This window comes from Carettochelys insculpta, chromosome 23 (assembly GCF_033958435.1).
Source record: "Carettochelys insculpta isolate YL-2023 chromosome 23, ASM3395843v1, whole genome shotgun sequence".
Taxonomy (NCBI): Eukaryota; Metazoa; Chordata; order Testudines; family Carettochelyidae; genus Carettochelys; species Carettochelys insculpta.
In genome coordinates, this window is record NC_134159.1 from 9,477,163 (window position 1) to 9,490,653 (window position 13,491).

Genomic DNA, 13,491 nt, shown 5'->3' on the forward strand with positions numbered 1-13,491 from the left:
CATTTGTCCTTATTAAACTTCGTCCTGTTTATCTCAGATCATTGCTCCAGTTTGTCCATTCCTTACAGCCCTTCTGCATTTTGAAACATAGTACATATACTTGACTGTGTGGGTTAGTCAATGGAAGTCCCTGGTGGAAGGACTGCTTGCAGGAATAACAGTGTGCCAAGGGAGGCCGTAAGGTCAGTTCATTTCTAAGCCAATACTGGCCAAAAGAATGGAAATCTACGCTTATTGCTAAGAGGAAATTATATTTCACCATAAATGAACAAAAATATTCAGAAAGACAATTACTTTCCATATGTGATTTCAGTGACCGATGGGATTTTCCACTATTCAGATGGTTCATCTCGTGAAATACATCCCTTCCCTCGTCTGGCTGAGACACCCACTCCAGCCTTTGGACAGGCAGCAGGCAAAATGTGCTGTGGCTAGCACTGTCCTTGCACACAGAGGTTTCTTGAGAGGCCCTTGAAAGAATCAGCTGCTTGCTTCTTTCTTGAGATGCAGAAGGGCATAGAGGAACCATCTGCTTCTATGGCTATAAAGCACGGCCGCCCAATGCAGCGATGAAAAGAAATAAGTGGGGTCCCAATAAATGACCTTAGTTAGTAACCCTGCAAAGCCATTTTAAACATCCTCATTCCAAAAGCTGAACTGAAATTAACACTAGTTGCTCTTCCCGTTTCTGTGAGCAGAGTGGGGAGCGCTGCTGCCCCCAGCCTAAAACAACAATTAAAACTATGAGCAGATTTAACAATCAGACTCTAAAGAATTAAACATTGTACACACATCTCCACGTTTTTTTTGTTGTTCCTCCCAAAAGTCTGGTCAAGCCTTGCGGTCCTGTGCAAAGGTCGTGTTGCTATGGACACGACCGGCAAGAAATGTGTTGCAAGTCATGCAAGCAGGGCAGGCTGAAAGCCAGGACTGTCGATTCACAATCTTGTCAGGATCTTGCTGCTTGTGTTGGCTTCGCTTTAGAATGAGTCTACATCGGACCAAGTCTATGTTCGCCCTTTAAACGTGTTCATGCAAGTGTAGCTTCCAGAAAACTTGTGGATTTCTTCAAGTGCTGACTGAGGGAGAATACTGTGGAGGCAGCAAAAGGGAAGAAAATAAACACACCGTGCCACCCTTTCATCTGTTCTAATGAGAACATGTGCAAGCACATCTTTGCTTTGCATGTATGAGGCCCTGGATTCAATCCCCAGTATCTCCAGGTACGTTTTGGGAGCGGGACTCGATGACCTCCTGAGATCTCTTCCAGCCCTAGGATTCTGTGAAACACCGACACACTGAAAGATGGGGTGGCTAAGTGGCGTGAGACAGTAATCTTTCAGTCAGCTTCCCAGCTGCTGTGATTCCCCCCATTTCAATGGATCTGAAGTCATCAGAAGTTGGCGGGATTTGTCCTAAAGGAGGAAGTGATGCAGAATCTCTTCCTACTGACAGAGAACACTCTAAACAGGCTCCGTTAGAACCGTGCAAGGAGGCATCGACCTACTTCTCAGGAGCTCTGGAACAAAATGCGGGGGAAGGGGGTGCTGAGCTGCCTTATTCCATCCTTGCCCCTCACTGCCCCTGGCGGGGGTCACAGCTGGGATCAACTGCGGAGCCCAGGTGAGGGTAGATGGTTGGGGCCCCGGGGCCTATGATGGAACCACCAGGACCTTGTGCAGCAGTGGAACTCCTCCAGTAGTTGGGGCCCAAGGACTGACAGCAAACTGTGCGGGGCTGGCAGTTGAGACCCCCAGAGGCTGTGAGCCCAGGGGCTGGGATCCCCTGGGAGCTGGAGGCCAGGACTCCAGGTGTGGACTGGTGACTGGAACCCTGATGCAGGGCACAAAATCTGTGTATATGTGTGTGTGGGGGGTGGGGATGCTGCATCACCCTCTCCACCTGCCTAATCCCCAGCCTATGCTACACCCCCGGGGTTCTGCGTCATCCCCTCTGCCCTCCATATCCCCTGCTATGCTACGCCTCTTGAATTGCAAGATTCTGTTCAGTATTATAATCCCGAGGATTTATATTGAGACTCAGTATACATATTTATCTTGCTAGCTATCTGCTTCTTGAGTCTTTACCTTTCCAATCATACGATCCCAAATGAAGGGCTCCTTTCCTATTGTCTACTGTGCTAAGTGAATAGTTCATAAGAAATGAATATGTCCCTTTTTTGGGATGTAAAGTGTCCAGGAACTGATCAAGATTTCCTCCAGTTCATTTGGTATTCAAAGTTATCTCATGTTTTTGGTTTCCTATCTAAAAACTGGGACGTGGCATTTAGTTGTGATGGGTCCCATGGGCAGATCGGGGCGGGGCATGGTCGGAGCAGATGTGGGAGGGGTGGGGCGTGAATGGGGAGATGGTGGGGTAGAGGTCTATGGTCAGTGTCCTCCTAAAAGCCCTGTCACCAGTCACCACTGAGTAACCATTGTGTTGTGCGACTGCCAAACTGCAATTCAGCTTCACACATCACTCATGAGCATGCCTGCCGCCCCTGCCCAAAGAGCAAGAGGAGTGGGTCAGGCAGCCCCAGACAAGCGCACTATTTACCTTTTCAAGATGACAAGTACATGCATTGTCCATGGAAGGAGGAGGAAGGCTTGGTTCAGCTGAACAGCTTCTACTGTTCTCCTGGCCACGGTCTCCGGCTTCAGTGGGGGGAAAAGTTTGGGGAACCTGTGCGAAGCAGTGAAGAAGGAAACGATTACCCAACTAGGGTGCAGCATAAGCCAAGTCCTCGGGTGCTCTGAGCTGCTGCTGACTTTCAATCACTCGACACAACTGGCAAGGGGGAGTCTTATCACTTGCTACACCAACTAGCAAAGCTGAGGCGACACCACGGCTGAGGGCAGCACATGTTGCATCTTTAAAGAGGACATAGCAGGGGCTCCCCTCTTCTTCCTCTCTCCTGCACGAGCTGTCCCATCCATAGGAGAGTTCCAGGCAGCTGCCCCAGGTCGCACATTTTGGGGGGCCCTGCGGTGGATGCCTCATTTGCCATATGGCTCCCAGGGCAGCCAGGGAGATAATTGGGGGACCTGGCGCAGGGCAGCAAGAGGGGTTGTCCCCTTCCTGCACTCATCATAGCAGTGGGAGCCAGAACGGCCTGGCAGCCTACTCCACTCTGTCCCACTGCCAGCCCCTCCCAGCCCCCAGCACTGTGCCACACCTAGCTTCTATTGCCAGGGGGTCCTTTCTCAAGGAGACGGGGTGGCGCAGAGGAGGGGCAAGTAGGTCCTGCAGTTAGCAGGGCTGCCACAGGCCTTGAGCATCCCTAGGGATGTCTCTGCTCCTGCCTTTTGTTGGATTAAGTTTTTAGCAGGGAAGGACAAAAAGCAGATTCTTCTCATTCCTCTTAATACCAGGAACACGGATTTCCAGGTGCCAAGGGTGACGTCACAGTGCACCATTCGCCAAGGCCGACGGGTACGAACTGTGCTACCAGCACTTCTCAAGGGATGAAGATCCCCCACTGGTAAAGGGCTAATTTGGCTAGTCATTAGCTCCGTGAATATGGTTAACTTTTGTAGGAGCAGGCAAGACTCTAGTGCTTTTCTCATTGCATTTGGTGGAACTTTTTCTCATTCATTTCAGTGGGGGAGGATCAAGTCCTTCAATAGGAATAAAGCAGGAACTAAGAACTTGTATTGTGGATTCCCAAGTAGTTTGTAGGATTGTTATTTCCTTTAAACAACCTCAACCATCAGCTTGGGTCCTCTGCGCTGATGTCCATAGCTGGCTCCCTGGGAGAAGTTGCTTCTAATTTTCTCTAGAAACACTGCCTGGGAGATACCCTCCCCTAGATAATGCAGGTTGAACAGTACATGTTGGGTTTATGCCAGCAAATCAGAAGAACAAGTCTGATGGTTTCAGGAGGTCTAAAGTGATCACAGTCAGGTCAAATATCAAATTCTCTTTTAAAAACCCCATTTAAGGAACAGGTTCTGCTGATTAATTTCAATGAGGTGCTTTACCTGGTCTCTCCTGGACTGACCTTATTCTCATGCCCTGAAACATCTCTGTGCTGGTGTGGAATGGCAGGACTGTTGTAGCATTCACACCAGGGCAGTCCAGCAATCCCAAGGTCAGGCTCTCCATAAAGGCAAAGGAAGAGGCTTTGGAGGTGCAGTAGTCAATAGCACCAGGGATGGCTGACAAGGCCAAGACAGAGTTCAAGCAAACAATGTGCCCATTCTGTAGCTCCAGCATTCGTGGAAGGAAGGCCTTGGTGGTCTGTAGACAGAAAAAATATCTTTCATTAGGTAGAGATACAGCAGGAATTACAGCCACTGAGAAAAGCCTAAGTGACACAATTATGGGCAGAGACAGAGGAACAGACAAGGATATCAGTGCCAGAACAGGGAAAGCAACAGCTGCATTCAAGACTCTTTGCCCCATATGGAGTTCACAAGTAACATCTGCTAAGATGAAACTGCGGCTCTTCAACACAAACGTGAAGAATGTGCTCTTGTATGGATGCAAAAACCTGGCGTATTAAAAAGTCTTCCAATCACAAGCTACAGACACACGCAAGCATATGCCTGAAGTGCATCCTTCACACCAAATGGTAAGACTCGGTCACAAATGAGGAGCTTTGGAACACAGCAGGACAAGAACCACTTGACATTTAAATCAAGAGCAAAAAGTGGGGATGGCTCGGCCCCACTCTCAGAAAACCATCATCCAGCATAGCCCGTCAAACTCTCAAATGGAACCCACAAAAAGAAATAAACAGAAAAGAGGGAAGACCTCAGACAACGTGGAGAAGATCTACTGAGATTGAAGGACAACACTTGGGGTACTCCTGGGGTCAACTAAAAGTTCTATCCTGACACAGAGTGAAGTGGAGGAGACCTGTATGCACCACCCAGAGTACAAGGGTTTAAGTCAAACGTAAATCATAGGCTGCATCTACACTACAGTTCTTTTTTGGAAGGGAAATGCAAATGCGGCTGATTGGAAATGCAAATGAGGTGCTGATTTACATTTATGCATCACATGCTTCATTTGCATAATGACAGCCACTCACTGTTCTGGAAGTGCTGTTTTCAGAAAAAAAAAACAAATCAGTTCTCAAAAGAACCTTTCTTCCTGAAAGATATGAGGAAGAAGGGTGCTTTCAAAAGCAGGGTTTCCTCTCAAATGAACCCTGTCTACACTCCTTGTTTTTTTCCCTGAAAAGAGCACTTCTGGAACAGTAAGTGGTTGCTATTATGCAAATGAGGCATACCATATGTAAACCAGCACCTCATTTGCATTTCTGATTAGCCACATTTGCATTCCCCTTCCAAAAGGGGAATGTAGTGAAGATGCAGCCATGCAGAGCAGCTACATTCACCCTTCATGATTCAAGCTCAGGTTCGTAATGAAGGAACACTGGCCGCTCTGTGAGTGTCTCCAAAATACCTCCTTCAATGTGCTTTCATGTGAACAACACCAAACCTTTGCTATTACCACACTAAGCTGGGCACAAAATACAAGGCCGTAAAGATCATTCCTCACACAGCCTCAGGCTCACATTATTTAGGATACAGACTTCAGCAGTGAGAGGAACAGGACAAATAAATTATTTTTAATTAAGCTAATTGGAAACTGAACAATTTCATGCAAACGCTCTTCCTTGAATAGAGCAGTCAGGCATCTGGCCGTGTTTCTCTCATGTTCCAGATGTGCGCCAAGCAGAAAAACTCTCCTCTGTGTGCCTGGGATTTCTCAGAGGAAATCAGAGGTTTTCTTGTAAGTCACAGGCTGGGTTTAAAAGAGCATCAGAGACTTTATAATTACTGGAAGACTTTAATATGATATTTTAGAAGAAGTAACTGAAATCAATTTGAGGGAATCTGTCAAACTCAATATTTTCCTCAGACTCCTCTCCTCTGGCCTTTGCCTTTCACATTATTTTTCCTGGCTGCTTTTCATGTCAGGCTGATCTTACCAAGCATTGTTTAGAAAAGCCTAACAGCAGCCAAGTGTTTACTGGCTGTAGTTTGTCACTCTCATTTCCAAGTCAGAATATGCTGGATACAGGAGCTTATCTTACCCAGAACTGTCCCAGGGTATTTATATGTTGTGATTTGAGCAGAGCATCGTCATCGCTGTCCATCAAGCTCTTACCATGAACGACAGCAGCGTTGTTCACTAGGATGGTGATGTCACCCACCTGCAGAAAGAGAAAGGGGCAGCTGAGTGGTTACTCCTTTCACAAGTACAGCTGTCACTTAGTCCTTGTACTGAAGTGTGAATTCCCGGCTTCTTCTGAGTTCCTGGCATAAGAGTGTTTGTAACTAGGGTGCCCTACTGGGGGGCTGGGAGTGGGCAGCAGCTGCATGTACCAGGATGCTGCTTGCTCTTCTTCCCATTGCCTTGATGCCAGGGAGCGAGGGGAAAGTACATGATGTGTGTGCATGTCTCTCACTCCTGGCTGGGGAGGGGAGGGAAGGGGGCAGAGGAGTAATTTGCAGTCTGTGTATTTTCCCCTTTCTCCCTGATAGTCAGAGGAACAGAAAGAAGAGCAAGCAGCATTCTGATACACAGGGCTACCCCTCCCACAATGGTGCCCTTGGTTTGTGAACTTTCTGGCTATGTCTACATAGCACCAATATTTCAAAATAAGCTATTCCAGAAGGCCCATCCTTTTTGAAAGGGGATCAAAATACAAATGAGGCACTAATTTGCATATTCAGCGCCTCATTTGCATAACAGCCACTCACCATTCTGGAAGAGCTGCTTTTGAAATGCAAAACAGCCATGTAAATAGGGTTCCTTTGAAAGGAAGCCCTGCTTTTGAAAGCACCCTTCTTCCTGAAAAAAATGAGGTTAATCACGAAACTCAGTGCAGTTCTGAAACAAAGTTCTGAAAGTTCTGAAAACATTTATGCTGACTAAGAGATGCTCAAAAGGAGAAAATGGCAGCTGGGGAGATGGCCACGAATGTGAGAATGACGAGTGATAGATGTATAATTAAAAGAAGTTACCCCAAATCAACAGCCACTTGCCTTTGCTGGACTACAGTTAGGATTCTCTTATACATTATTATAACTTGCATTTCATAATTCAGTCGCAGTCCTATAATATCACCTAGAGAAGAGAGACTGGTTCCATGATCGGATATTTGTTCTTCTGCAGTAATTTGTCCCTGCTTCTTCCACACTCAGCTACTTGATATAATGTCAGGATCCAGCACATCATCTACCAGGAGTGATTCTCTGCTGCCTTTAAAATTTGTGCAAATATTTCTGTTATATGATATTAATGTCAAATGGACACCCAGCATAATGTCTACACAACAAAGTTATTTAAAAATAATGGCTGCTATTTCAAAGTAACTTTGCGAGTGTGCACACAATACAGCGGAAATTTCAAAGTAATTTCAAATAATTTTGAAATAGCAGTTGGCTGATTTGGACATTGGTAAATCTCATTCCACGAGGAATAGCACCTATTGCAAAATAGGTATCTCGAAACAGGGGCTGCATAGACAGGGAATAGGGGTTATTTCGAAATAAGCAATTCCAGAATAGCTTATTTTGAAATACAGCTGCTATGTAGACACAGTATTTAGGATTAGAGTCCCTGCAAGCAGTGCTTGCAGGGCCTCTAGTCTGAAATAGGCTCTGTTTTGTGCAGAAACACTATTTTGGAAAAAGTTTTGCTTATTTTGGGGCTTCCCTGTAGTGTGGATGTGTTATTCCGGAAGAGCTTATTTTGGAATAATAACTCTGGAATAAGATATTCTGGAAGAACTCTGCAGTGTAGACATACCCAGGGTTGGTGGGTTGAATTCTGATTTGGTAACACTTCATTACTGCTTTGTCCAGATATAAATGTCAAAGCCAGGTTACAAGGCATTGGAGCTTCACGTTCTATATTCTACTACCATATGAGCAAGAAACAGAAAGGGCCAGATCCTTGAGGCACAGCCAGCTGCAGAATGCATAGCTTCCCTTCTTTCCTAATTGGCCAGAGAACTTTTTCTGCTTCCTCTTGATCAGGGGATTGTCTAAGCTCTGCCCCTTACTGGTTCCACCACAAGACCAACCTTTTCACGGACAGCTTTGGCCTGCTGATAGACTTCCTCTCGATTTCCCACATCACAAATAAAGTAATGGCACTCTGTTCCCATCATTCGGATTTCTTCTGTGGTCTCCTTAAGGCACTTCTCTGTTCGACCCCACAGGATGATCTGCAGCAAGAAACATTTGCTAAAGTAAAACAGCTCCTGTTATGAATCTACAGTAATTAAAACCTGTTTCTCACTGCAACCATTTGACATGGATCCTTAATTGCATTCACAGTGCCAGGCCTGTCACATTGTTTCATTTAGGGCCACACTGATTTTTAAACAAAGATATTTATATAACACATGGTCTAGGGAACCATGGCGGTCAGGTGGTGGCCAGAGTGAAGTGATTCCATTGTGATGTACAAGGTCAAGGTGAAAGCTAGCAGCTGTATAACAGCCAGGACTGAACATCTGAGCTCTGGGAGGAATGATTGGCCAGGGGCATAATGCAATTATTAAATAAGCCAGGCACATGGGCAATTAAAACAAACAATGAACTCAAACATGATTCCTTAGCTCTAATCCTAATTTTGTCATGCAGACACAGAGTGGAACTCAAGGAAGTAGGTTAGGTTTAATCCTAAAAACACAGACCCTGTATATGACTGCTTGTCATACATTGGCTACTATACTTTGTTATAGCATCTGCTCCCTAGTAAGGTAAAATACAGTTTAGTCAAGATGTGAAAAGAAACGGTTTAGAATGAAGATAGTTTATAAGCTGTGATTTTTAGGTCAGTGGTTTTCAAACTAGGATACACAAGCACCTGTCAGGGGACATGCGAGAAAAATCTTATACTAGCTGACAACACATTTTATTTAGTAAGACTTGCCAATCTAATCATAGGTACATTATGACTCTATCTCAGATGGGGGAACATGGCAGACTACATTATTTGTTAAGAGGTACACAGCCTAAAATGTTTGAAATTCACTGTTCTAGGTGAATTCTCCATTCAAGAAAATGAAGGCAGAGAAGCCAATACCATACCAAAGACGAGGAAATTACACGAGAAGGTCATTATCAAACAATGCTGTGGTTTTCACTTAAAGCCACAAGAACAAAGACACTCACCACTTTGTGAGTTCGATAGAATTTCTGTCTGTCAGGCTGCCGGCTCAAACCCTAGTATTCCTAAACCACCTTTGTCTCAGGTTACTGTACTGGGACGGCACTTACATGTGTTTGGAATTATGGGTCGTCCACTAAACATACATCGACAAGGGCTTTTTCAGTTAGAAACCTCTATTGTTGCCTTTATTTATTTTGCAATTAAAAGACATTCAGCACTGAGAGCAACAAGCTGAGAGCAACACACAGAACAGAAAGCTTCCTGTAACAAGGGAAACTGTAACAATTCTTAATGGCAACCGGCAACAACATAGGTATTGTAATCACTTTGTTATGGTGCATGTGAGTTCTGTTGTCCGATAGTGAACCTGTGTGTGCATGCCTCAGTTTCCAGGGCTCTGCACAAGTACCTAGGTGGTGTTGCAGGTGGGAGTTTCAGATGTGACTCTTTCTGAGGAAGGCTGCCCTAGTCACAGCATGTGGGCTGAGGCCAAAACCTTTCATAGACTGAGCACCATAAGGGCGGGGCGTGGCCAGGTAACCCTCTTTTGCTGGGAAGGAGAACAAAGAGCAGAGGAGGGGTCTGAGGCCAGTGGCCAGACTCGGGGGTCAGTCTTGGGTGGTGCTGGGAAGAGAGGAGGTCAGGGTCATTGGCTCTGAGCCTCTCCCCAAGATGATGGTACTGACAGCTTTTGATTCCTGTACTGACTGGTCTGTTCTAGCTGTGTCCCTGTCAACTAAAACCTTCTGTTCTCCCTGCTGGCTGAGAGTCGAGTCTGAATGCAGGTGGGGGTGCAGGGCCCAGTGACTCTTGCACCCTTGGGTGACACACTTGTAACACTCTTTTAGGTCCTTGAAAACCACTAAGATATTCCTCCTCAGTCTTCTCTTGTCTAAACTAAACAAGGCCAGTTCTTTCAGTCTTCCCTCATAGCTCACGTTCTCTAGACCTTTAATCATTCTTGTTGCTCTTCTCTAGACCTTCTCCAATTTCTCCACATCTTTCTTGAAATGTGGTGCCCAGAACTGGACACAATACTCCAGCTGAGGCCTAATGACTTCTCATGTCTTGCTTACAACACTCCTGTTAATGCATACCAGCATCAGGTTTGCCTTTCTTTGCAATGGTGTCTCACCCTTGGATGATATTCAGCTTGTGGTCCACTATGACCCCTAGATCCCTTTCTGCAGTACTCCTTCCTAGACAATTTTTTCCCATTCAGTTTGTGTGAAGTGTACATTTGCTAGTAATTCACCACCTAGTTTTCAAATCTCTTGAATGAGCCACCGTTCTTCCACTGCTTCCAGTGGACCAAGAAGTCCAGCATTGATCTGACAGACAGGAAGATCTGACACGCCCTGCCCCCCCCGGCCCCTGGAAACACACCCTAAATTTCCTCTTTTTGCAAAACTATGGGAAGTATTCCTATTTGCCTAAATTCTATGAACCAGGCCACCTCCTCCACTCTTTAACAGTTACAAATAAACTTCTCCACCTACATATCACCCCAAGCTACCGGCGATGTGTCATTTTAGAAAACGAAAATTACAGGGCAGCATATTTCCCTACGGACTTAAATGGCACAGACCGCCCCATGAGCCAGCAGGAAAAGTAGGAAAAAGAGGAGGAAATGGTCGTTTATGGTCACAGGTACACTTGTCACCACACAGAAATCCCCAGCGAAGGTAACACTGTTAATATAAATTGCTCTTCAGGATTAAGGGTCCAACATAGTTAAAGCACCATGGCATAACCAGGATTAAAAACAAGGCAGAAAGAAGAAATTTTCCAGGCCAAATGCTTTTCCTAAGCCGGTTATTTTGCATAGGAGAATGGAAAATTGGGCTCACAACAGGGAAGGCTTTTAGCCTTAATAATGGGGTCATTTACAAGCAATTTGTTCATGCCAGTAAACACCTTCTGAAATACAGACCTTGCACAAGTGTGTGAGTCAGATTTTTGGCCATTACCCTTCCTACGGTGATTTCACCTGAGCCTCCATAGTCTGGGTGTCCTTAATGCAAGACCACCCCTGGTATGGAGGGAGAAGCAGCTCTGCATGCTTCAGCCCCTTGCCCCGAGCTGGGAGAATGGCACTGCAGCAACGTGCTTTCCCTGGGGCTTGTCCCCTTCCACCCATGTGCAGAATAAATTTTGTTATGAGCACCACCAGTAGAAACACATGCTGCAGGCTGTGAGTGCTCTGTTGATCAGCTGGGCGGGCATTTGACTCTCTCCTGATTGGCCACTCGAGAGCTCAGCTTACAGGGAACACTGGTTCCAGCCAATTTCCATAATGGGCTCAATTTAAAACTAATGTTGTTATTTAAGCAACTGGTGCCTTTATATAGCTCTATGTGGACACCTACACCCAGGAATGCATGTCCAGCTAGAAACGTAAAGGAGCTTCTGAACGGACCATTGCCCCTTTGGAGGTTCGTTGCCTGTGCTCCCCTTGGCTTCACAATCAAACAAGGTGCTGAAATGCCTTCAAAGCTGCTGAGTTACACTTTCACACACATTTGTCCCAAAGGAATAAACAGAAGCTACAAAAATTCAAATCCCTCTAGTTACTCCTACTTCGAAGCAGTTTGGAGAAGTAACGCTGCATAGCGTCCCGCTGTGACATGCAATGACGGGCAGGCACTCACATTTCACTGAGATTGCATGAGGACAACACACAGGAAGAAAGAAAAGAAGTAGAACGTTAGAGACAGGATGGTGAGCAAGATCTTTCAGAGCACGTGACAATGGGCTGAAGCCATTTTGCTGGAAACTTTGGCTCACAGAGGGGGCTGTGTACAAGGAGAAATCGATCTCCAACTTTAAAATGCTTCACTACAGCCAAAAGTCTGAATAAATACGTGGAAAGAGATGTGGAATGCTCCGTAGCCAGCCCCAGTGCCCCCGGCTTAAAAGTCAACTTTTTAGCCAGCCTTGACAAATCTGTGCTTGCAGGTGTCTATGCGTCCCCTGTCCCGATAAGCTTTACCACCTCCACCAAGCCTGAAAAAACTGAAGTTAGCCTGTGTTCAGTGTCACCTTGTACTCATAACTTGACTAGGCTTCGCTTTCAATTTCTGCTCTGTAGACTAGAAGAGAACATCAAAAGGTACGAAATTTTGCAAGACTTTTTAAGTGACTATTGAAGATGTATTTTTAAAATGCTGGGGGAGGAGGAATTGTGTGACCACGGCGGGAGTTTTGACCCATAAAAGGGACAATATAAAATTCTCTCTGCCTCAAATTACGGCATGGAGGGCTGCTTACATAGGCATTGGACAAAAAATCTGTTAAACTGTGCATTTACAGCAGAGGGCAATTTAACCTATTATTTGCATGGGGACTACCAGGTTCATGCCCATTGGTGCACTCAACAAGCCAAAGGTCGGGGGGTAAGGAGGAGAGGAAGAGAGAGTGAGCCAGACAGGGGGAACCAGGCCAGGCATGAAAATGACCTATGCTCCCCAGCTGCCTGGGCCAACACACAATCAATGGATAACAGGAAACAGAATTGTCTCTCCATTTCCACCATCCCTGCATCATTCTGCTGGTCAGCCTTGCCTGGTGTAGGAGTTAAATGGGGACAGACAAACACATAATGATGACAGGAACTGGGGTGAAAGTAACTTAAATTTCTTACCGGTACTGTCCTACGATAACCCACACCCCTTGGAGGGGCTCAACACAGGGGGCTCGGGGGGGGGGTTGTGATGACAGTACCTGCGAGACATTTAATTGTGAGGGGGAGCCTCAGGACAGAGGGTTGGGGTGTGGGGGTGCAGGGGTCAAGGCAGGGGTCTGGAGATTTGGAGCATGTGATTGGCTCGGTTGTGGGGGGTGCAGGAGTCAGGGCACGGGGCAGTGTGTTTGGGGGCCTCAAGGCAAGGGGCTGGAGGTGGGGGAAGAGTAAGGAGCAGGTGTCAGGGAAGAAGGCTGGGGTGGAGGGCAGGATGGGAGGTGCAGTCCCCATTGGTGACCCCATCCTGAGCTGTTCCTGTTCTCAGCCAAATGGGAGCTGGAGGGCAGTTGCTAGGCACAGGAAGGAAACTAAGCAATTGGGGGCGAGAGGGCTGGAGTGCTCCAGTACCCAGGGGATCCTGGCCCACCACGTGAGATTCTGGGTGCTAGTCCCACCTGCCTGGGACTCTCCTGTTTCCGGCCCTACATGCTCAAGTCTCCACTGGCTGCCAACCTCAAAGTGGGGGCGGGAGTAAGGGTGACAGGATTAAGACACCCCCCCCCGCCCCCGCCCCCGCCACCAGCTGGCCACTTTCTTACTCGTGTGCCGCACAAGTGCATGCCGGCTTACTTTCACCTCTAGTCAGCGTGAAGAACTGCACGAGC

The 13,491-nt window shown here is 46.5% G+C and overlaps 1 protein-coding gene across 1 annotated transcript in view; it reads right to left on the reverse strand.

The window, feature by feature from the left end:
* Positions 1–237: 237 nt before the first annotated feature.
* Positions 238–13,491, reverse strand: part of DHRS3 (dehydrogenase/reductase 3) — a 51,233-nt gene continuing 37,979 nt past the window's right edge. The window contains exons 2-6 of the mRNA XM_075018140.1: positions 8,048–8,191; positions 6,050–6,169; positions 4,004–4,242; positions 2,560–2,685; positions 238–1,092 (exon numbers count right to left, since the gene is read on the reverse strand). Coding sequence (XP_074874241.1) covers positions 1,008–1,092; positions 2,560–2,685; positions 4,004–4,242; positions 6,050–6,169; positions 8,048–8,191 — 714 coding nt within the window. The 3' untranslated portion in view covers positions 238–1,007. The remainder of the gene's footprint in view (positions 1,093–2,559; positions 2,686–4,003; positions 4,243–6,049; positions 6,170–8,047; positions 8,192–13,491) is intronic.